Raw genomic sequence first — 24,329 nt, forward strand, 5'->3', positions numbered from 1 at the left:
AGAGAAACAACTCTGGAAGAAACAAACTACAGAGCCCTATGGCTCCCTAGAACCATTTTATCTTCCAGCACCATATGGGATGCAAATCTCTGCGAGCAAAGTCACCCTTACCTTGGATTTTCAGGGACCTGAAATCCCATCCCAAGAGCTATGCAGCAGGGAGAAACCCAAATTTCAGTACTAGGAGAGTGAAAATTAAAACACAAAGAGCAGTTGCAGCACTGCTAGCAGCCCAGGTGCAGAATGCACCATTGCCCCCCAATAAGTAAAAAACAGTCTTCAGCACTTCACAAAAGATGCTGCTTACAACTCACAGCAGGCAAACAGGGCGAACCCCACTGCAGGCATCATGAGCCCTAACTACTGGAAAATCCAGCCAGGGACAGAGCAAACCATTCTCACTCCAGGACACGTCCCACTTGGCACACAGGATCCCCTGGGACGCTGCCTGGCCACCAGCACTGCTTCAGGAGCTTTACATGAGGTAGCTGCTCCACCTGCTGTCTGCTCTAAAGCAAGACACCAGTCTCCCTTACAACACAATGAAAAATGATCACCATAGACAAAAGTTTTCCTGAGAATCAGCTTTGGGGTTTTTTTTGTTACTGAGTTTTTTTTGCAGAACATGCTCTTGATTAAAGCCACCAAGAAAGGCCTCCTGTGTCAAAGCTACGGAGCAAAATCAACAGAGGGACAACCAGTCCAACCAGTCAAGATGCTTCAGTTTCTCAAACAGAACATGAGAAACCCACTTAAATGTACAACACCTCCTGAGAGAAAGCCTCCATTGCTAAACCTTTGAGAAGTGCTCTCAAAGTCATTCCCACCTCAAAAACCCTAAAAGCTTGTACAACAAACAGAACTTCCAAAGAGGTGAGAATTCTGCCAGGCAAAGAAAAAAGAAAATAAAGAGCTGCTGCCCAACCCCACTTCAGGCTCAGGAGAAAAGAAGTAGGTACATCTTAAACCCTGCACTATTCCACTTTCCTGGTCAAAGTTTCAGCTCAAACCAATGGGGCAGAGTTAAGGTTCCTACAGCAAAACAAAATATGAAGAGCTCTTAGGATATGGGGTCTTGTTGGCACATCCAGGCAGACAAGTCCTCCTTGGCTGGCAAATAGGACAGGCTGCAGGAAGGTCCCCCTAATCCTAGAGGTCAAGCAACCTGTTAATGGGCAAGTAGTATTTATCCAAATCAACTGGGCATGCAGCAGCATGGTCACTGCAGGTCTACAAGTTCAAAAGAAAGAAAGGAAGTTCTCTGCTTGCTGAAGCACAGCATTATAATGTGCAGACAATACGGAATCAGAAAACTAGTTTATTGAAATTAAAAACCAAGCCACCAAACATAAAAAATACCCACATACTTTCTGACAAGCCTACTACTCAAGCTAGATGTCCTGCACTCTCTCCCCCCTTGGCTGCAGGGCCAGCAGTACTCCTGCACCCTTGTTCTTTCTCTGTGCCACATAGTTTGGCTGCATTCAATTGGTCCCAAATACCAGACAGGTACTTCCCTCCTCACATACACACATGGAGGTCATCAGGCACAAAGGCTCTTTCTCACTGGGACAAGTCTTGGGAATTACATGCAATTATCTGCTCCACAAAGACAGGACCTCCCATTCGTCAGAACCACGAAACAAGCACAGGAAGATGCACCTACCTTCCTCTTGGCAGCTAAAGCCTAAACACCACTAAAACCATCCTGGAAGCACTCAGCCTGCAGTCCAGACATGTCCATACTTGATCCACAGCTCATGGTCTACAATTGCAATATACAGCCTTCAGGATTCCCTAGAAAGCGTTCTACAGCATTTCCCAGTCTCACCATTTTACTTCCACTGATCTGGGATTCATCTTCCAAGTTTGCTCACTCTCCAGCAAAAGGGTATTGCTTGGTTGCTGTGCAGCATCTATGGATCCACACTGCAGCAGAGCAGCAGGATTCCCACTGGACCCTCATTCTCTTTTGTGAAGTCAAAGACAGAGAATCTTGGACCTTCTTCCTAGGCAGTTGTCAGGCAGACCTGGTAAGTACAAAGCAGGGGACTTTGTGCCTCACATTCATTCAGTGTTGCTGTAGGGTCTCAACATCTTCTTCCTCTTCCCCATGCTCAGTGTGGTGCAGCAGCAGCTCCAGGTCAGGCTCAGAGCATGTCTCTTTGTGTAGATTCAGTGTTTTCTCACCTGTGTGCAGACAGCTCATTTACTAACAAGCCAGCTCAGTGGAGCACCCACCAAACCTGTCATTGGCAAGCAGCTGGAATCAGAAGCAGCTCCTGGTGAATGCCTACAGAGAAACACAAAGGTACTTAAAACAAAATCACCTTTGGAATTTACAGCTTTGAGAATGACATGAAGGGAGATTCCTGACAGACAGACAGCAAAGCCAAGCCAGTTCAAGAGACTGAGGCGGTCTCCCAGCAGGTGTGTGGCGAGGAATAAAACACAGATTTCCTGTGGAAAGAAAAAACATGACAAGTGGCAGCGCAGGACCTGACAAGATGCACATAAGATGTTTTGCAGCTCAAGCTCAAGCCTAAATCAAGATGTCAGGCTGCTGATTTAAACCAGCGTGTTCTTCCAGGTATAAAAAGCTGTAAAAACAGATTCCAGAATCAGAATGACCTGTCAAACTTGGATCAGGGATTTTACATCCCCTGACTGAACCACTCATCTAATCTGGAAGTTATAGGATTCCTACATAGCTGAGATTCACATGTTACCAACCAGCTCTGAAGTACACACACTGGGCTCCTCAAGGAAGGAGGGAATGTGTCAAACCAGGCTACTGAGTTACTTCTAACCAGTGGTTTATCCTTATCCAGATCCGATGGTAGGAAGCATTCTTCCTAACACTCCTCCCTCCCACACCACCCACTGCTCACGAGGCCCATGTGTTCTAGTTTCTTCCAGATCCCAACAAACTTTAGCCCTTAATAGCATTTAATGCCTCTGCCCTTTGTTGGTTAGAGCAGCAGGGACCAACAGCCCTCACTGCAGAAACAGCAAGTCAAAGCATCAAGCTCCTGTGTCAGGAGAATACAAATCATAGGAGACAACTTTTGAGGCTGTAAGGAAATTCCCACCACATTAGGCCCATTAGGGGTGACTCAGTAATTGCCCTTTAGTATTAGCACAGGAACCATGCCTTACCTTAAAAATTCCAGCAATAGAAAGGGTGAGGCTAGATGTTCTGGAAACCAAGAGGAACTCAGAAAAGCCTAGACCAAAGGCAAGAATTCCACCCAACAACAGCTTTCCTACCATACAGAACAGCACTCCTGCTTCATGGAAACGGAAGAGCTTCTCTGATATGGACAAAGGCAGGCCTAGGAACAAGACAGTGAGTAGCAGAGTACCCTTCCCAACCCCCAGGATCTCCCACAACGAGATGTGGTTGAGCTGCTCACATTCCAGTATCAGGAGGTCACAGAGCCAGTTCTTTATTCCCCTTACTTCCACAAGCATGGCAAGTTATTATTCTTACGTGCTCTGTGATATTCTGCTTAAGTTACATCTTGGTCCTTGTAACTCCAGGACTGCTTTGTAAAGGTCACAGGTGTTCACTTCTCTACATGAATCACCTTGAACAAAAAGCAGCTAAGCAATCTCCCAACCACTCTATTAAGCTACCCCTGCTCTCCCTAATTAACTCACGCACCCTCAAACACTGCAAACAGAGGGAAGAGCACCAGGAACATGAGTGGCTGCAGGTGAAACATGATATCAATGGGGTTCTGGAGCCCTGCAAGAAGAAAATCAATAACAAATCAGAAACAACAAAGCCAGAGAGTAATAAGTTCCCTGAGCTCTAAGTACTATGTGATGGAAACCTTTGTAATGCCCACACTGATGCTGCTGCAGAGACCAAACTACCTTTATTACCCACCAACAGATGATCCCCATCCCACGTTTCACTATCCCTTACACAAGAGGTTGCATTTTTGCAGTAAGCTGCAGTCTCCTTATCCCCCACCCTTTCCCAGAACCACCCCCCAGTTCCTGCTCTTTACATACCCAGTTCAGCCTTCTGCATAAGTATCTGAGTGAGAGTCCAACGAACGCCCCCAAGGAAAGAGGCGCAGAGCACCAGCATGAACCCCTGCGTGTTGAACTGCGTGGACTTGTAGGTGAACATGAAGAGCCCCCCAGCGATGAGCACAACCACCAGCACCAATGCCACCCTCTGGGTGAGAGGGAACACAGAATCACTACACAAAGACTCCTGGAGCTGAACAGTTAACTCTTTCAGTCATCCACACAACTGCATTCCTCCTCTGCTTTTCTCACACATGTACGGCCTGTCTCCCCATGCCTGAGTTTCAGCCACCTTAAAGTGTTGCACTTCGTCCCTTACCATTTCCTCCAGCTTGAAGAGCAGTGAAAACAGAAGGATGAAGAGAATGGCAGAGGATTTGGTCATCGTGTAGCTGTATGGACCAAAATACGTTATCAGGACACGTCAACACAGTCCTTCCAGCAAAGCACTAGTGCGGGAAGGAGACAGTATTATGCAGCTGCCAGCCATCCCAACACAGCCCCTGCACACCAAACCCACCAGGCCACGTGCCCTCCAGATCCTAACCCTGATGCAGAACTTCCCAAGCCCCACCAGAGGACTCCCAGGAAAGATGAGATTTGTACTCACAGGGACACAGTGACATACAGGAAGCTCCAGTTACTCAGCCCAATGTCCAAAGAAGTTGACAAAGCTGAAGAATCAATGAAAACGTCCTGAAGTTAACTGTCTTCACCACACAAAAGAAATCCCTGCTAACCGATCACAAATATAGAGCAGAGCCAGAAAAAAAATGGTTCTCTTCTTGCTAACTTTTCAGTACTGACACAGCCTGGATACGCTCAGCTTTGTTTCCATCCTGTTCCCTGTGATTCAAGTTGGAGCTAAAGACCAAGTTAGAGCCAGAGAAACCTGCTAATACAACAGAAACACAGAGCTCAGGAGGAAACTGGGAGAAGCATCTCATTTACCAGAGGGCCACAACAACCACCCAGAGGGATTCCCCGGGAAGGTCACAGAACAGCTATCCGTGGAAATCATTTCCAAGCATGTGAAGAAGACAACCACTGGCAGTAGTCAGCAGGGATTCAGCAAGGGGAAATCCTGCTTGACCAATATGATAAGCTTCTATAATGAAATCACCATCCTGATGGATGAGAGGGGAGCAGTGGATACTGCCTTCCCAGACTTCCATCTCCCAGAAAACACTCATGGCAAAGTTCTTGAAGTATGGGCTGGATGAACAGTCAGACGTATCAAAACTGGACTGAACAGCATGACCCAGAGGGGAGCCATAAGTGGTACAAAGCATAGTTGGGGGTTATCCCAGGCGTCAATACTGTGTCCAACTCTGCTCAGTATCTTCATTAAGGATTTTACCTGGTGTAGGGAACCTGCTTTGGCAGGGGGGTTGGACTCGATGATCTCTTGAGGTCCCTTTCCAACCCCTATGATTCTATGATTAGGATGGTGGGCTAAAATACACTCTCAGTACATCCATGGATGACATGAACCCAGGGGGAGGGGCTGACACCCAGACAGATCCTGGCAGGTCGGAGAGCTTTGCTCACAAAAACCTCATGAAGGTTGAGGGCAGATAACCACACCTGGGAAGGAACTGCCCAGGCAGAGGGTGGCTTCCCAGAAGAGGACCTAGGAGAGCCAGCGGACACCTCGCTGCACACGGGCCAGCAGCATGCCCTCCTTGCTGCTAAGGAAGCTATCCCTGGCTCTGCCGGGCCACGTGTCACCAGCAGGTCAGGAGAGGGGACCCCTCCACTCTACTCAGCACCGGTGCCGGGTGCTGGGCCCGGGTACGCGGGCAACACGGCAGCAAGAGCACCCCGCAGGCCCACCAAACACATCAGCGGAGCGCACCTCTCCCACGAGGAGGGCCGGGACGGTTCAGCCTGAGAAAGCGGAGCCTCAATATCTCCGTGGCCCCGGCCAAAGCCGCGGGCAGCCCCCGCCGCCCAACACCCCGTGTCCCCGCCCGTACCTGCGGGCGCGGCCCGGCGGAGCCACTCGGCCCAGGACAGCGTCGGCGGCGGCCGGCCGGAGCGGCAGCGCAGCGCGGCGCGGCACAGCGCCGACAGCGCGAAGATGAGCAGGAGGTGCAGCAGCGTGGCGAGCAGCGGGAACGGGAAGCTCTGCGGGACCGACAGCCGCCGTCACCGCCGCCGCCCGCCCGCCCGCATCCCCGCCGCCCGCCGCCCCGCACCTTCATCAGCCACTTGTTGTAGAAGGTGATGCCGATGGAGAAGCCGTAGTACAGCAGCACCAGCGCCGCCACCAGCGCCGCCCGGCCCAGCGCCGCCGCGCCCGTCCCCATGCGCCCTCACAGGGCCCCGCGGAGCGCCGCGAGGAACCGCGCGGCGGAGGCGGCGCTGACGACGCGGCGGAGGGCGGGGCCTGAGGCGGGCGGAAGGAAGGAGGCCCGGGAGCCAGTGCCGTGCTATTGGTTATTATTGGAACTCGTACAAAAGCGGCACGGCGGCCCCGGCCCGGGACGGCGGGGAGCGGGGAGCCCCGCCAGGGCGGCCCAACTCGGCCGGGCCGCAGCCACGGTCAGCCGTAGTGGTACACGAAGTCGTAGCTGCTCGGTTCCTTGGGGATGGGCGGCGGCGCCTCGGGGATCTGGATGTTCTCCAAGTCCAGCAGCCGCAGCTTCATCTCCATGCTCAGCAGCGTGTCCAGGTCGCTCCGCGTCAGCTCGCTGGACATGTCCTTCCCCAAGAGAGCGTTAAGCCCGTCGATCCAGATACAGTACTGTGGAGAAGAAGGACAACCGACAGCTCCAGACATCAACCATTCCCCTACACAGCTCCAAAATAGGTAACACAGGAACCTGCGTGGCAAACGGCAGCAAAGCCCAACAGAAAAACAACGAAGCAGGGTGCACAGAGGTTCCCAACATAAGTCAGCAACCCAGAGGGGGAAAAGCATGGGCCCGAGGCTCCAGGGGGAGGGACAAGTTTCTACTGGGGCTTAAAAGCAGAAAAAGCTAACAGCAAAGAAGGAAGTGACTGAATAAATAGGACGAAACAGTGAAGGCCTTTTCAGTGAACCTTGGCTGATCATGCTTAGTCTCCTGAAGCAGACTTGTTTTATATTCTATCCCTTCACAGGGGAGTGGTCATGGCCCCACACCCACCACAGTTCAGGAAAAGGGTTTGAATTCTGCTTTTTCCTGTGCAGAGCCAGCAGTTGGATTGGATGATCCTTACGGGTCCCTTTCAACCCAAGAAACTTTATGATTTTATAGTTAATCACTGTGCTTCTTACCTCATATTTATTAGGTGCGATGAAGTTCAAGGTCTCATCAGGATCATATAGTATTGAGAAGGCCAATTCTAACACTTCCTGAACAGAAAAGAACCTCACTCATTGATGGAATAAAACATCACATCGCTTTCATCCTGCTAACACCAGAGCAGCTGCCTTCTGCATCTCAGTGCACTTCTCTCTGACAGTATTTGTGGCCTACAGCACAAGCAGCCTCAGCTCACAGCACACTGTAATCATGTGGATTAAGGTCCAGAGAGTTTTTGGAGGTTTTTTTGAAACAAGGCAATGAAAAGTTGCCATTCTCAAAGTCCGACTGCTCTTCTTGTTTGCTTCTGGCCTTCATATCTCCATAGCTTTAGGTATTATTTATAGACCAAAAATGGAGCAGTTACCTTATTCTGTTTCAGTGCACTTTTCTCCTTCATGTGTGGACAATCCTTCCCCGTGACAATGGCTTTGATATCTGCAACTGGAACTAACAGAGAAAAAATGTGGACTGTAAGGGAGGATAGCTAGTTAATAGACACTGCTGAAAGGACTTGTGCCAGGGTCAAAAAACATCTCACTGCTGTTAGGAGCTTCAGCCACAGCCATCCCTCTTTTCTCTGGGATGGGACTCATTACAGCCTCGGGATGGCAGCACACAGAACACTCATTGTGTTCACACAGTGCTAATTGGGACTTACTTTTTTCCTGCAGTGATTCAAAGGTCACTTCCCCCTGGGCATTATCTTCCAGATCTCCATAGTGTAGCACTTTGTGATTCAGAGCCAGGCGACAATACCAAAATCTTTCTGTAACTCAGAAAAAGTAGAGCAGGCTGAGCAGGATCATTCACCTAAGGTCTCACAACCACCAACCCATCCCTCTCTTCCTCCAATCCTTCAGCATTACTTGCTGCTTATGAGGCTGCGTTCTTAGAAACGCACATCTCTTCCCCCCCGAACTACAGGTTGGTACTGATGGGCCAGGTAGCCAGCTTCCCATTCCGGCAACATGTTGCTGACAAGTTAATCCATTAGGTATTTTTTGCCCTCAGTCCTTCAAGGGAAGAGATGCAGTATGCACTGGCACCTCACCTTGTCTTCTGCGATTTCCAATTTTTCGAAAGCTGCTTCCCTCACAGAGCCTGTTCAGGCGCTGCTGCTTTATCAGCTCCAAGATCTCAGGCTGGATTTTCTCTCTCAGCTCCCTGGCAATCCAAATACGGAAGAGTAAGTAGGAACCAGTGACAACAACAAGCACAGGCAATAGTTCTTGTTAGGCACTTACACAATAGGTGGTGACTGGAAGTCATCCTGGCTCATTCTCTCAGACTGGCGTAGTCGCAGAATCTCAGAATAGCTCAGGCTGCGCAGTTTGCTCTTGAACTGGTCCAAAGAGTTGGGTTTGGAGGGGAGAGCCCGTGTGATCTGTTCCCTCACAACCTGCATAACCTGAAGTAGGCAAGGTAAGAAGCAAGTGACATTTCTGCTGTTTAACGGCAGAAAAGGGCTGAGCTCGGTGGCATCAGAAAACAAAGCCATGGCCAGGAGTGTCAGTACTAGTGGCTTTGAAGATCCAGAACAAAGAATCATCTCAGGTCATACCAAATAAAAGATTGGACTGTCCTCCTTTACAGCCCACATCAATGCCCTGACGTACTCTCCACCCACTTCTCTTTATCCCAGTCTACTTATCACGCAACCAAAGCTGAGTGAACACACTGTTCTGCAAACAATTCTCCAAGAACTCCTCACTCTGACAGACCTTATTAAAATCTTCTGCTGTTGCCCTCATTTCTTTCCAGGTCTTGTTCAACAGCTGGATGCAAATGGCAAACAACTCCTCAAATGCACGGTCATGAGTGAAAAACATGGGGTGATAGTCATTCCGGCCTTCGTTAGCTTCAGGAATAAACAGAAACCACAATCACATGAATATAAAGAAAAAGAGCTAACAGGAGTAACTAAAATCCACTACAGTGACAGAAAGGCAGCGGTGTACAATAGTACTCACTCAGAGATAAAGACAGTTCAGTGCTTTGTCTCCCCATAGGGGGTCTGTTGGGAATGGCAACTACCCCCACACTTCATCATGCAAGCCTCTGCAATGGATGAACCCTTTTTGGAGCAGTCTCCCCAGATGACTGCTTGCAGTTGTTTCCCGTTTTCCTCTGACAGAATTTCTTATAGTTGCTAATTGCCTTGGAGTGTTTTTTTGAGACTGTCACAGCTACTTGACTTTTAAGTTTATGGTGGTTTCTAGAATGGTTTTCATATAGCATCCTAATGAGGCTTCAGGAAGCTGGAGTCTTCTACTTCAGTTTTTAAGAAGAATCAGAACCCATATAACAAATTTTCTTTTTTAAATTCAATGCTGGTATTATGGGGAAACTGTCAATGCAATTCCAAGCTACCCCGATCCTTAGAAGGCAGAAAAGAGACCCAAGTACAAATGCTCACGAATCTTCACCGATCCATATGTTAACCCTGGAAACACCAGCCCAGTTGCTCAAGAGGCTGCAGGGTAACATTACTTACGAAGTTCCCCAACCTGTAGGATCTCACAAAGCATCCTGGTAAGCTCAATGGCACTGCGTCCAAAGGGACACTCGTGCTTATCTTCTCGACTGCTGTTCTCCAGAACAATCTAAAGGAAGAGAAGAGAAGATATAGCCAGAAGTGCTGCTGAGGTGCTGCTACCTGCAAAGAACAGCAGCTTCACTTACCCTGATATAGGTGTCCTGATGAAATTTGGCCAAGTACAGCATGTTATCCAATGCCAGCATCCCTGGAGGAGTCTGAGTAAAATCCATAGCTGGATTGATGTGATTCTGAAGAAAAGAGTGTGTAGAAAGAAACCAAATACATTAGCCCAAAGAAACGTTGTTAGAATCTTTCCTGAATTAATTTTACAATAGCCTGCCCATCAAATACTCTCTCACATCTACCCAGCAGGTAATCTAGGACACCTGCTGACAATGCTGTCTAAACTTTCTAGAAGAGAGGCTGAGTCTGAGTTCTTCAAGAGTAAGTAAATATCTTCAGAGGATATGCCTAACAAGCCCTTGCACTTGTCCTAACAGTAAGTTAATAATAATCTGCCCTGGGAGTCTGAGTTTAGCTGAGTTTCTAGAAGTCAGATATAGAAACATGGTGAAGCAAACAGCTGTTTCTCTTCCTCCCCCCCACCAACTCTCTAGGTGCATACAGTGAATCCCAGCATCTTGTAGTCCTTGGTATACATGGCTTTGCGTTTTTCTGTTCCACTGCCAGGGATGGTGTTGCTGTCAGACTCTGCATCAAATGCAATTCTTCTCAACTCAAATATGATGTCTCTCTGTGCCTGAGGGACAGAAGGGAAGGAAATGGTAACACGGGAGCAATCCGCAGGGCAGTGTTTTTCCATAACCCACAGACCCACCTCTCTCCAGAGCTCATGCAGTGAACACAAGGAGGTGCCAAAGGTCATCAACATTACATAAAACAAGGCAACCCACTTCAAAATGGCAACTTTCAGTATACTGGATAATACAATGTGTTCATTTCATGTGTTTTCCTTTAACTGCTCTAAGTTCATTCACAGGTGATTTTTAGGTATTCAGATAATGCTAAGGTATTTCTTGTTTAAGACTGCAATGTAATAATTAAGTAACAAAATCCTTAATAACTGCCCAGCTTCCATGCACACTGCAAAGAAAAGCATCACCCAAAAGGACATGCCCTCCACAGAATCAGTTTGACAGGTAGCATCACACTGGTCAGGAAAATACATCTTCCAGCAGTCATTTGCATCTGTAAAAGCCCCACAGCATACAGCAGGTTAGCCATGAGCACACCAGAAGCTCAAAGACCACAATGTGAGCAGTAGTTTCAAAACTTTATATACAATCTACTGCAAATTCTGTAGAGCAAAGCATCTCAGGATTAAGGCCCCTTCTACCATCTACCAGTTCTTACTCAGCTCTAATAGTGACCTGATCATTGGGATCCATCTTGGTCATCATTCTCTCTTCCAGGAGATTAAATGTCAGGACCTGCAGCACATATAGCTGATGAGCCATTTCTGTTTTAATTGGACGGTTTCCTCTGATCACATGCTGCAAAATAAAGAAAAGGGACATTATGAAAATAATACAAACGGACAGCGAGGTATTAGCTGCAGGCAATATGCCAGGTTGCATCTACATCTCTGCATATGAAGGTTCAACTGTTTAACCTCCATATTCCATCAGAAGCATAACGATAATGCTCTCTAACAGCAGGAAGAAGCAGGCTGATAACTCCCTTTTGAACAAGTGGATCCAATTCCACTTTCCTGAAGTGCCGTGAGGGCAGCAGACTTTAAACTGTGCACAAGCGAGACCTCCATTAAGGAAACATTAGAAAGCGCTCAGTCATTTCAGACATACTCACATTCAGGATTATAGACCTCAGGTGCTTCTGGGCAAAGGAATTAGCCATTTCCTGTTGGAGATTCAGAGATGAAATAAAAATGAGTGAAACATAAGCGAGAAGTCCACATCATGCAGAAAGGAGAAAAAGAATGAAGCCTATGAATCAGAGACAGCACTGACAAATGGCAGAGTGCTCTCACCACAGACTGTCAATTTAGCATGGGGTCTCACCACAAAGCAAGCAGTTAAGTTGGGATGCAATGGTCATCTTTACCATGGCACAATTCATGGATGGCTCCCATACAAAACATCATTAATGTGGAGGTAGGCACTAAGGTAGACCAAGAATAGAAGAAAATTTAGCTTAACACTGAACATCTAATGATAGTTGGGTATCAGGAGATGTGGCTGCAGAGAGCATACTGTGGATTGCCCAGGGAACCTGTGATATACAAAAGGCTCCTTCAATAAGTATTCTGCAGTTTTCTGTACCTAAATTCATACCCAAGATAACAAGGGCCAGAGGACACAGTGTTCAGTTCGCATTCATCTCAAAACTTGCCCTCTAAATTGTACATTGCTTTCTGTTTCAGTTCCTAAAGAAGTTTAGAAGGACAATTTGCAGAACCACTCCAATTTACAAAAATAGAAGGCAAACAAATTTCATGCTTCAGGAGAAGTTTTCTATTACTACCTTTACTGTCTGGCTTCCTTCTCCAGATGAGGAGAGCTTCCCAACCATCAAGTCATGATGACAAACAGATTCAAGTACCTGCTTGCTACAAACCTTCAGTTCTGGGTCCAAAACACGCACATGCATCTGCAAAAACCTAACCTGCTCTCTCCTTGTGAATTGTGAAGATTCACTTTTCGAAATACAGGTAATCTCATGTCACCTGCTAGGAGAGCAACACAAGTGCTAATGTCACAGTGGAATACTGTCAGAAGCTTGCTGGTACAAGCAACATATTTGAGTGAGAAAAATCCGTTGGGCTATGCATGATCTGGTCCAAAAGGATTGCCAGTCTCACATCTGTGCATTGCCCTATGCAACTCATATAGAGAACTGGAAGCAGATGTGCAGTTCTAGTCAAATGCACTCAATCAATAGTACATTCTGAGCAACTCAAAGACTGTTACAACCTCTCATATCAATCCTGCTTTTGACAGGTTGTAGAAGTGTAGCAAAATACACGTAGTAGCCTCATTCTGAGTCCCTATTATCACTTCTGCTCCAAGCAGAAGCCTCTTAAAACAAGATTGCTATGCTGACTGATAGCCAAGCTGTAGTGGCTCCAAGTCGAGCAGCGCTCACATTACAACCAAAATAAGCCAATGCTTTTGTGAAGGGTATCTTAAGAAGCAACTAAATGAAGTAGGAAGTGGTTTCAGACTGCCCTCTGAGTCATTATTTTTAACTATGACTCATAAGAGGTGTTATGCTACTAGAATAAGGCCTGCTGTTAAAAATTTGTTCATGAATGCAACGCAAAGAATTCTTACTCAAAAGGAATTAGTTTGCACAGGGGAGAAAGTACGAGGTGACTAAAGCACAGAAACAGTGGGAAGGACAAAGACAATCAAATGATTCTGAACAGTATAGTAAGAAGCATGAGCATGCACACAGCCTAACCACTGCCAAAGGATCTGTGTGTAGCACAGAGTCCAATAATACCCACTTCACCACCTGATGGGGTTGTGGCATCACAAAGCTATTCAGGTTGGAAGGGACCTCTTGAGGTCATCTAGTCCAATCCATCTGGTTTAAGCAGTGTCAGCTAGATGAAGCTGCTCAGAACAGTGACCACTCAGGTTTTTGGTATCTCCATGGGCTACACAATCTCAGCGTAACCTGTTATAGTGTTTGACCACCCTTCACAGTTAAGTTTTTTTCCCACTTGTGTTCAGATAGAATTTCCTGGTTTTTAAACTGCACATTGTTGCTTGTCCTGCACTACTGAGAAGAGTTGGACTCCATCTTCTTTATTCCCTTCCATCAGATATTTATATATGTATTGAGAAGATTCACCTGAGTCTCCTTCAGGCTGAGCAGCACCAGGTCTCCCAGCCTCTACATGAAATATGCTCCAGTCCCTTAATCATCTTCATAGCCCCTCATGGCCTTGTGTATTGTGTTCAAGGGAGGAAAAGAAAGTAATGCATCTCTTGGGATTCTGTTTGCCATGAAGTTTAGTATCCAAGTTAATTTACCTACAGAGGAATATGTTCCTCCTCATTTTCAAATGTTATGCATATTAATTAATTTGGGATTATTATGCAACATTTACTGAGGTCATAGTTTGCCTTCTGAAAGGACCACATCTTCAGCAAGAAAAATGAATTATTTAGGTTTAAGGAGACCCACATTTCTACAGAACTGTGTCCAGTTTAAAATTTGTTTCACCTGATTAGTTTTATAGTATAGTATCAGTTTTCAAAGCAAGCCTTTTATGATCATTAATGTCTTGTGCACACACTAAGTCATGCAGTTTTCTCATGCTAACTGAATCTTTTCTCCCCCTCAGAATCTGAATACATTTGCAGGAGTGCCCCCATCTTTTTCCCTAGGATCATACACTATCTGAATCTTGTATGCATTGTCTCTAAGATATGAGGAGGCATAACTGGAGAAGAGCTATCATGCCTACGGTTCCGCATGACCAGCCCCCAGCCTTGAGTTACTTACAGTGATGGGCAGGTCTAGCGGGTTAAGCAGCTTGTCCTGATGGCAGAAAGCAAAAAAAGGCACAAAGAGAAGCAGACAAGATTTAGCTCTGAGTCCAGAAAAATAAAAACACAAACAGGGCACTGGAGAAGAAAGGCTTAACACAGCAAAGCTACACAGTACAGACATACACACATTTTGCATGGAGCTGAGATGTCACAGGATTCCTCACAGCAGGTGCTTCATTTCTCTCATTTGCCATCAGAAATATTCCCATATGACTTAAGAAATGTATTTTTTGTTGTTGTTGTTGTTGCCTTTTTTGTGTGTGTTTGTGTTAAGTAAGCATATCCAACATAAAGGACACTACCCAGAACCTCCCCCTGCCTTCCACTCTCTCCCATACAGAGTTCAGTTTCTTAAAAAAATGTCATGCCATACAGATTATCATTTTCTGTCTCTCAAGGCCTTTCAAATTTATTTCTGAGAATCTTCTAAACACAGATGTGTCCCCAGAACAAATTATTATATAAGAGCATTTTTTCTCTATAAGCAGCTGTTTCTGAATGACATTAAGTTCTTGCCAAGGTCTGAGGTCTGCCTTAGTCAGACAAAGCAATTTATAAGGCACAACAGTAAACCAGTAAATATGAAGTAATTTAGTAAGCATGATTTGAGTTTAATGCTAGTAAGCAACTACAAACCTGTCTCTTGTCCTCAGGTGCCTTCAGGAAGAGGGCGTTGATCAAGGCAATGGCATATGTCTGAATCTCTTGGTTTGAGCTGCAGAAACAATAATGGGAAGATCATAAGAAGAGAACAGACTCTTTGCCTGTGTGTAAGAACATTTACTGCAGCTCTTTTGCATTTCAGTGTACAAGCAGGATTCAGGTAAACTACTTTAATGTCATCCAATCTTTCCTGCAGAGCTAAAAAATCTGACAAATTACCAGTAAAATAAAACAGAACAAGTAAATTGGGAAGGACCTGCAAACACCATCAAAGTCCAACTACCTGATCAGTTCAGGGTTAATAAAAAGTTAAAGTATACTATTTTGAGGGAATTATCCCAATGCCTCTTGAACACTGGCAGGCACAAGGTACCAACCACCTCACTAGGAAGCCTATTCCACTGTCTGACCACTCAGTTGTGGAAATGTTCCCTAACTTCTAGTTAGCTCCATTATAATGAAGGTGGTGTGGGCTGCAGCCTAGCAGACCTCTGAGCTTAGTATGACAGTTGGTTTCAGCAGAGAAAGGTATCACTCTGAAGCCTAGCTATAACACAGCCTGTTATATGGGTTCAGCTCAAAACCCTACTGGAGAAGTCCTATTCCTCTCCATGTCATTGGAAGCCACTGAACACTTTCATCTCTGCTAAGGGAACTAATGAGGAAGGATTACTCAGATGTATGGCACTGCCTTCCAACCTTCCAGTTTGGCTCAACCCAATCTTTTTCTTGTTTTCACTGAATTACACTAAATTTAAACATTAGAGAGCCTCACTTTCAAGTAAGACATCATATCAGAAGTACTTTAAAGATAGCATCTGTGTGTGTTTTAAAGATAAATGTATATATTTTCAAATTAACAGAGATTCATAACATTTATTTAGATCACACCATTGTTTGGTGGGTACTCACACTTGCAGATGAGAAATGAGCTGCCCCACAGTGATCTCTTCTGCTATCTTCTGATACAGAGTCTGACTGTTCAGCACCATACTTTCTAGAATAGCTAGGGATCGTTGCAGGATGGAGACATCTACCATAGGCTGACTGACATATCCTGCAATCTAAAACCAGATAAACCATCAGGTCAACAACAGACGCCCATCAAGCAAACCTTGTGGTGAACAAGACAAGGTAAAAGGAGATATGACTCAGAAAGCTGAGATGAAACCATAGTATCACACTGTGGTATCAGTTTGTATTCAGCTTCTATGAGTCTTTGTGTAAGTCCTGGAAGCTGCGTTAAAGCACAAGTAGTATTCACTCATCCTCTTTACCCAAACTTGCCTGTTTAATGAAGGTTATTGAGACCATGTCCCAGGACACGATACCATGGTCCATGAGCTCCAAGAAGGCAGTCAAGGTGAAAGCCAACATCTCACTGTAACTAAAAATATATATATATATATATATGATAAGGAATGCAATGACATTTGTTGGTAGCAAGGAAGAACATAGCTTGAACAGACTAAGCAGAAAAATGTCACTTAATACAACATACTAGTAAGATTTTGCCTCAATTAGTATACAAGCATTTGCTATAAGGTTAGCTGCTTAACACCCTTCAACAAGCAAAATTAGCCTCTAATTGAGGATGTTTTATTAACTCAATACCCTTGTTCCAGAGTTATAGAATACAGGAAACTTACTGGGACAGAAGCTTGGTCCCACTCTCCACAAGCCGTGTCAGCACTGTAATTCCTTCCATGTTGATGAACTCTGTGGCAAAGGTCACATCTGCTGAAAGCTTAGCCAGTTCCTTCATGGCATCCAGTCGGACTTCCATACTGTGTGACTGGATCCTCTCCATCAGCTGGCGAGCTGCCCTGGACTGGGGAAAAGGAGGGACAATGCCATTACAGACTGGAGACTGAGTCCTGACAGCATCAGCAACATTCTCTGAGATATCCATGGACAGTAAAAAGCTAGAGAGAGGCAAGCATTTGACAGAATAAGTAGCAGCATCACCAAGTCTAAGATGGACTAAGAAAAGGCTGCTTTTGGTGACAGACAGGTGAGTAAAAGCCATTTACCCTAACACGTAAAAGAACATGCTTTTATGCTTGGTGAGGTGAGTGAAAGTGGATATACAAATCTGGACTGACACTACTAAAGCATAAGCCCATTTTATGTATCCACATGACATTCTTTTAGATTTCCCAAAGATAGATCAGCTATATCTTCTCAAGCATCTCTTGCCCAAGTAACTTCTTCCTGTTCTACACATTCTCAACTACATGCCATGACAGGGACGCAAGGAAGTATTTACTGGGGAGACTGCCAGCTGCAGGATCGTTCCATTCTTGATGTCACAGCGAGTCTGAAAGACAAAAGAAACAGAAACTACAGAGAAGTGTCTGAAAAGGGATGCATCTGAATCTACAGTGCACATGTGCATGCAAAAGTAAAGGGGTTCCTATACTGTATAATCCTGCTAGGTTTTCGAATCGAGTCCTTGCACCATGCAAATGGAGAAGTGCAAGGTTTTTTACTTGAATGACACCAATGAATATTTTTGATAGCAGAGATGCTGTCTCTCAAGGATTAGTGACAGTACTGCTCCATGACAGTAGTTCAGGGCATCCTCCATTCTTGCCTGGGACATCAGCATGTTTCTGACTCTCAGACTGACCTGCTCTGTGATGTACAGTTGAGGACCATCGGCATACCGTAACGTGTAGTATTCAGGGTTTGGCAGTGACCACCTGGAAGAGGAAGAACATGTGAGCTTCCTCCTCTCATTTAGGAACAGCAGCTTGATCACAGGTGGGTGGAGAAGAACTTTCAAGCAAAACCTTAGCACGGGTAACTAAATCTCCCAAAGGTGAAAGACCTTTTCCTTGGCATGAGGAATTTCTGCCTATTCTAAGACAAGATCTATGGAATTTCTAAAGACACTTGCAGTTCCAGAACAGCAAGAAGACTGCCAGTCCTCAGAGGTGCTGAGTGGCTTCCACTGACATATCCTCAGAAGCAAAATAAAGATGCAAAGCCTCTATTTTTCTAGAGCTTCTTTTCATCCCTGACATAAACACAGGTTCATTCTGTGGCTAAAACTGCAGCAGGTGACATGAATGGTGCTAACCATGCACTGACAACCAGAAGATCTTCCACAGTAGCTCAGCAACAGTCAGGGGGACAGACTTTCTGCACAACAGAAACTAGACTTACCCATCACAAACCTCCTTGATGATGGATGCAAGAGGCCTTTTCTAAAACAGAGAGAGAGAGTTCTCAGTAGGCACATTACTCTCAAACAGAAATAAACATTTCTGTGTTTTCCACATTCCAGCATGAAAGTAACAGTGCATAGAAGAAATACCCTTCTACTCCATTTAGTTACAAGATCTCACCTGATCTATTTCCAGCAGCTGAGCATTGGCACCTGGCCACTCTACAGCTACTTTCACAATGTCTGAAGGTGGTGGCATTGCTCCAGACTCCTACAGGTGTGTTTACAACAGCATGCAACTCCCACACCTGTTAGGAGAAAAGACAGTGAGCAGATCTCTGGAAATGATTTATTACATTTAATTTGACATCAAGCTTCAAAAGGCTACAGAAGAGCAGCCTTATAGCCTGCTGGGCATGCTCAATATAGACAAAGCATCCAGTATACCATGGAGCAAGGCACCATACTAAAACAACACATTATGAAGTGTTACACCTAAAATTAATCCCTAAGGTATACTTCTGAGAGCTTGTTAGGGTACTCATACAAAAAGCAGACTAACTCTCTCATTTAACATCCGCTCTACACTGTAAGGTCAGTTTTCAGGACTAGTAAAAAAAACCAAACAAACAAAGAAAAGAGTTTCCTAGACTCAGCTACTGCCAGAATGGGAGAGCAGGGGCATGCTGACCAGACAGCCTCCCTCCCATGGGCTGGTGATTACAGATGCTCTTATCACATTTCAGATATCTCAATCCACTCAAGATACTCCTACGCAGAGTAGCAGCAGTTAGCTTTATCTCTTTCCCTTCCTTTAACACCCTGATTTCAAAATATGAATAACCATTACAGAAGAAAAGGCAACTCAACATCTGCTCTGGAAGTCTACCTTTCACTCCTTTATCTACCTTAGAGCATAAGCTTGCGTTCAGGGTTTGGTCCCACACAGCTGTCAGACACGGTGGTTTGTGCTTCATCTGGTAGTAAGAGGCTGTAAAGAAATGTACTTGTTCAGTTCCTTTCTAATCCTCTCCCACACAGAAAGACTTGCACTACTCTCTCCCATAGATACATGGGGAAAAAGTCACGTTGGAGAGAGACACCCTCCCACCAACAGTTCTCAGATACAACAGCTTCATGCTTCCAGATGTAAGATCTGACAGACCACAAAAGTCCTGTCCTTAAGGACTCTTCTTTATACTCAATTTCCAGAAAACCCAGAAGGATATAAACATATAAATTACAATTCCCCAGCTCATGTGCCACCTCCTGCTGAGGCAACACAATTCAACTTTCCCAGAACAAAGGTGAGATGATGCAGAGCAGGGACAGTGTTTCACGATTAATGTACTTGCTCAACTTCTTTGACCAACTGGGAAAGAGATGCTAAGACAGGCTAAGACCTGAAGGGAAACCAGCCACCTTAGAAGTTTTCCTGATGCAAGGAGAATGACTACTACAGAGAAGCACAGATGAGAGACCTTTCTATAGATCAGCAAAACCAAGCAGCTGCAGAGGTACTTGGCATAAGAAGCTGGTCTACATGACTGGATTGCCCTTGGACACAGTACGTTATGAAATCTGCTGAGTCTACCACAAAAGATGTGCATGCCTGGCCTGTATGAGATGTTGGCCTAGAGAATCACAGATAACCTCAAGAAACAAAGCTTACATGTCTCTTCTTTCCCTAGCAAGGACTGGTACAACCCCATGGACACCCAGTCTCAGACATGCCCATTGCTTCTGCACACACACAAACCTGTGAGTATCTTTTCACTTTGGTTTAGTCAACTTCCTGACTCGAGTTTTAAGACAACACACAAACTGCAGCTTTCCTTTCTCTGCCTCCAAGCCTAGAAAACAGAGCTGTGACTTCTGGGCCAACCTTCTGAGAAGATCACAGCTTACATCTCCAAACCCCAAAAATGACTGAGACCAAGCACATGTCATGCAGAAAAGCAGGATTCAAGTCAAACCAACCACAACCCACTCAAGTCAGGTTCAGCTTTGCCAGTTTCTCAAAGTGATAAGCAGCACAGGATTAGTTTAGACTAAAATCCCTAAAGAGCCACCCATGGAGAAGCAACAAACTCAGGGCACCAATCAGGCTGAACACGCATTGAGGACAAGAGAAAAAAAACATTTATATAATGACTTGCATTGTTTATGTAACTAGTTGACTCTAATAGGCAATTTAGTACAACACTTGGTACTTGACTTCTTAATCCTGGAGGGAAGACAATCAAGCTATCTCCCTTTTCAAGATTCACTCTGAATCAATAAATGACCTCTCCATTAACAAGTCTGTCCTTCAGAGAATGCACACCAGGTAAAAAAAAAACCTCCAACTTGAACAGGGTGAGGTCACACAAAGGAAGACAGCTTAATTAGATTTGTATTAGCCAAGAGCTGCATTAGATTAGTATTTCAAAGAAGCCCATGCAGCCCACAGAGCTAGCTAGGCTTACTTACAAACAGAAAGCACTGAGTGTATGCTGTCCTCTGCAAACACTGTCTCCAAACATCCCATGTGGTAACATCTTCCTGCTTCTTCACAAATGCTCATTATCATTCCACTGGTCTCCCACTCCAAGGGAGAGAAATATACATGCTAAGAGAGACATGTTAACAGGCAGCACAAATGTTTTCAAAAGGTTTCTATCCCTAAACACATATACAGCTGCTGATGCTATTTTCAATCTCATTGGAACCAGTAAATCAGGCTCCTTTCTTTTACCCTTATTCTGAAGCAGATCTTGTCCAAACCAGTCTAAGAATTAAGGGAACCCAGGACTGTTGGGATATCACAGCAAACCTATGCTACGCCTACTTATCCTCAGTCCCTTCACAAGACGAAGCCCGGTACCTGCAGGTACTACAAGGGCAGAAAAGGTCTCCCAAGCATGCCACACAGCACATCAGAAGATCCTAAAACTACGACCTTCTCTAACATCCAAGCAGGCTGTAACAAAACGACAAGGCAAAACCAAGAAAGCCTGCTGAACTGATGAATTATGTAGCACCCGTCATAAAAATTCTGCACTTATTGGATCATTTTGTCTCATAAAGATGAGGCTAATAAAACTAGGAGCTAATCTTCCTTGCTTCCTTTTCCTTAACCACACACACACACAGAATCATTCAAACTTTCATGACTTTTGTAGCAATAGCCCAGAACAGGCATAACTCATCAACTCATCCCCTAAGTCCAATATGACAATTACTATTACAGAAGCAGTAGCACAGCACCATTCAGATTCTCCATACAAAGTGCCCATTGCATGACAGCTCCAAATGTGCTAGACCTATAGATTCCTATCTACCAACTATAGCAGCAGACAGGCAGTTTGCAAATCCCCACTCTGCATTCTGCAACTAAAGCTTGTGATAAACCCGAGAGCCTGAAAAATCACAATTGTATGGCACAAGCACACAGCAGCTCCAGTACTCAGATTAGCTTGCAAGTACAGAACAGATAATTACTTTTTCCACAGATGAACTAGCTCATGACTAGAAATCACGTAAATCATCCAGCATTCAAAGCTCTACAGATACACAGAGAAGAGGTGAGGCTCAACGACTATTAACAGGACCTTCAAGGCTTTACTAATACATCCACAATTAATTAGGATCTAATTACCACCTCTCCCTTCAGCCTCTTGCCATACAGTCTTCTACTTACACTTCAGCTTTTACTGTGAGTTGCTACTGAAGGCATCCACATCGGGAGTTTAAGCTTTAACAAAGGCTGTTCCAGAACATGAGAAAGAGTGTTTTATATAGCAAAGCAGAACTGCCCAGGTTACAGCAGGGAGAAATCTTCACAGCTCTTAACAAAATCTGGCTCCTCCTTTGTGAAGAATATAATAATGACATTGATGTCCTGGGAAAATTCTTCACACTAATAAACTCATGTTTCATCAGACAAAGCACTGCAGAGGCTCACTCCCATGGACAGTGCATTACACCCACAGCTCCCTCAGTATGACACAAGGAAAAGAGAACCCAATCAAGTGCACTCCTTCCAACACTACTCAACAAAAAGTTTTCTGCTGCTTACAAACTCAGAAAATAAAGGCGTAGCAAATAAAACACAGCTTAAAGACTACTTCATTCAACAGCAGCACCACGGAACAAATAACCAAACAACTTGGAAAATTCAAGAAGGCAGAAAGCTTTTCTGTCAGTCTGGGACAAAACAGCACCTTGAAGGGCCTGCACAGATCAGTCCCTCAGCAGCAGCTTTCCAGAGAGGAGAATAAAGACTGGACTAAGCATACAAACTGTACTTCACGTCAGACCATCTCCTCTTAAGAGACTGACAAGTTCTTTGAAAAGATTTTACTGTGTGTCTGCAGGCACGAGCGATGACAGATGCTAAATGTCAGAAGAGAGATTTTGCAGTGCACTGTGATGTATCTGATAAAGGAACTGTTTAGAAGCTGTTGTGGAGAAGCAGTCGCTACAATTTCACATATTTATTGTGATCGGTCACTTCCTGACCTCACACAGCATATTTTATTTTATTTTTTTTTCAGAAATCACGCATAAGCAATTCTTGAGGCTCAATGCAGGGAGAGAGCAGCCAAGCTGAAATCCATCAGAAGCAAATACACTGTTTCTGCAGAGCGAGGTCCTTCAAATGAATCAGCAATGCAGGGCTGCAAAGCAAGGAGAAATCAGCAGAGCCACTTGTAACGCACTATTCAAAAGACTTCTGAGAAGCTGCAAGCTAAAACAACAGGAGTATTTTAAACAGAATTTCCCTATTCACAAACTCAATCTTCTTTTCATCACAGATAGAACAAATTGTGCTGCACGCAGAATAAAAATGAGGAGGATGAAAGAACATTCAACAAAAAAGAAAAGCCGCCTGGTAGCACCCCCCAGTTAACCAGTGCACGGCTGCACAGCTTCTGAAAACATCAGAGCCAATTCCCAGCGAGCCCCCAGAAGGTGGGACGGATAGGCCAGGCCAAACGAGGGCAAGTGCCACTAGCAGAGTGACCAAGTGGCTGAGCGTGCAGAGCAGGCCGCTTCCCTAACGCAGCAGCAGACAGCAGTCCGACCCGAGGGCCACGTACAGCCACACCGAGCAAAGAGAAACTCAATTCGCTGCAGAAACCAACGAACCAGGCACTCAGATCGCTGCCTCTGGGGCTCTAAGCCCCGGGGGCCTCTTACGGCTGTGCAAAGCAGAGCAGGCTGCGGCACCAGGCTCGACGTTCAGCACGGCTGCGCGGGCTCCCTAGCAAACACAGAAACGCGGTAACAGGCAAAAAGAGAGAACGCTTTATTATTTTTCATCAATCAAGAGAGCTGAAACAGGCTGTAACGCCAGTCAGCAACACCCCAGGGCGGGCCAGACCCCGACCTAAGGGGAGAAAGATTTGTTCTGGCGAACCGCCGTCTGTTTACGTTCAGCTCCGCTCGGCTCCGGTACCCTCCGGACGGCGGCTCGGCCCCAGCCCCGCGGCGGAGCCTCCGAGAGGGGAAGGGCCGCGGAGCGAGAGGAAGCGACGCCAGCGGCCCCCGAGCAGCTCCCGGCCCCGCTCACCCGGACCCCATCACGGTCCGCTCCACACTGCAGTCCCCGCGCCGCCGCCCACAGCCGCCGCCGGCCGTCCCTCCGCGCTGCCATAGAGACCGCGGCCCGGGCGGCCCCGCCCCACAGAGCCCCACAGGTGCGGGGCGGCCCCACGGCCGGCGCTGCCGGGCCCCCCCCCGGGCTCGAACGGAGGCTCGCCGGCCCCAGAGCCCCTCCGCCCCCTCGGTGCCGCCCGGCCCGCGAGGACCGGCAGAGCCCTCCGTGCGGCGGTTACCGGCGGGGCCCGCACAAAGCGCTCGCACCAACGCCCGCGCTCCCGCCAGCGCCCGCACCTCCTCAGCAGGGCAGCGCCGCCCGCACCGCCCCCGCCGGCGGCGGAAACGCGTCCATCCCGAGGCGGAAGGGGCGGGACCCGCAGCGGAGGTCCTCGTGCGGGCGGGCGGAAGTGGCGGGGAGGCGTAAGGGTGCTTCCGGTGGAGCGGGAGGCGGCGGTGCAGCGAGCGGCGGCGGTGCGGGACGCAGA

At 46.3% G+C, this 24,329-nt stretch overlaps 2 protein-coding genes across 4 annotated transcripts; both read right to left on the minus strand.

The window, feature by feature from the left end:
* Nucleotides 1-1,297: 1,297 nt before the first annotated feature.
* On the minus strand, nt 1,298-6,356 carry SLC35C2 (solute carrier family 35 member C2). Its single transcript, XM_065754065.1, has 9 exons — nt 6,246-6,356; nt 6,024-6,174; nt 4,655-4,718; nt 4,364-4,436; nt 4,024-4,192; nt 3,668-3,751; nt 3,160-3,335; nt 2,331-2,460; nt 1,298-2,190 (listed from the first exon to the last, which is right to left on the minus strand). The coding sequence occupies exons 1-9, from the start codon at nt 6,354-6,356 to the stop codon at nt 2,072-2,074; spliced, it is 1,077 nt and encodes a 358-aa protein (XP_065610137.1). The 3' UTR covers nt 1,298-2,071.
* A 123-nt stretch (nt 6,357-6,479) lies between these two features.
* ELMO2 (engulfment and cell motility 2) lies at nt 6,480-24,213 on the minus strand. Of its 3 annotated transcripts, none has more exons than XM_065754490.1 (22): nt 24,139-24,213; nt 19,167-19,249; nt 18,440-18,566; nt 18,258-18,298; nt 17,719-17,791; nt 17,356-17,406; nt 16,736-16,917; nt 16,374-16,473; nt 15,999-16,150; nt 15,060-15,138; nt 11,710-11,760; nt 11,271-11,393; nt 10,505-10,639; nt 10,023-10,127; nt 9,835-9,943; nt 9,062-9,198; nt 8,585-8,748; nt 8,392-8,504; nt 7,999-8,106; nt 7,705-7,787; nt 7,310-7,387; nt 6,480-6,793 (listed from the first exon to the last, which is right to left on the minus strand). In XM_065754490.1, the coding sequence occupies exons 3-22, from the start codon at nt 18,515-18,517 to the stop codon at nt 6,593-6,595; spliced, it is 2,163 nt and encodes a 720-aa protein (XP_065610562.1). In that variant the 5' UTR covers nt 18,518-18,566; nt 19,167-19,249; nt 24,139-24,213; the 3' UTR covers nt 6,480-6,592. The 3 variants fall into 3 exon arrangements, with proteins under 3 accessions (XP_065610562.1, XP_065610560.1, XP_065610561.1); XM_065754488.1 differs by having other exon boundaries at nt 7,999-8,112; XM_065754489.1 differs by lacking the exon at nt 24,139-24,213 and having other exon boundaries at nt 7,999-8,112; nt 19,167-19,798.
* Between the last annotated feature and the right edge of the window lie 116 nt (nt 24,214-24,329).

The sequence above is a fragment of the Cyrtonyx montezumae genome, unplaced genomic scaffold, assembly GCF_038088225.1.
Source record: "Cyrtonyx montezumae isolate F1298 unplaced genomic scaffold, pur_monq_1.0 scaffold_9, whole genome shotgun sequence".
Lineage (NCBI taxonomy): Eukaryota > Metazoa > Chordata > Aves > Galliformes > Odontophoridae > Cyrtonyx > Cyrtonyx montezumae.

Coding starts and splice junctions, on each gene's coding strand:
- SLC35C2 (XM_065754065.1), bottom strand. CDS start 6,356: ATGGGGACGGGCGCGGCGGCGCTGGGCCGGGCGGCGCTGGTGGCGGCG. Junction 4,193..4,363: donor TCTTCAAGCTGGAGGAAATG/GTAAGGGACGAA, acceptor CCTCTCACCCAG/AGGGTGGCATTGGTGCTGGT. Junction 3,752..4,023: donor TATGCAGAAGGCTGAACTGG/GTATGTAAAGAG, acceptor TTCTTCTTGCAG/GGCTCCAGAACCCCATTGAT.
- ELMO2 (XM_065754488.1), bottom strand. CDS start 18,517: ATGCCACCACCTTCAGACATTGTGAAAGTAGCTGTAGAGTGGCCAGGT. Junction 10,128..10,504: donor ACAAGATGCTGGGATTCACT/GTATGCACCTAG, acceptor TCTTTTCTTCAG/AATCACATCAATCCAGCTAT. Junction 6,794..7,309: donor TCGCACCTAATAAATATGAG/GTAAGAAGCACA, acceptor TCTTCTCCACAG/TACTGTATCTGGATCGACGG.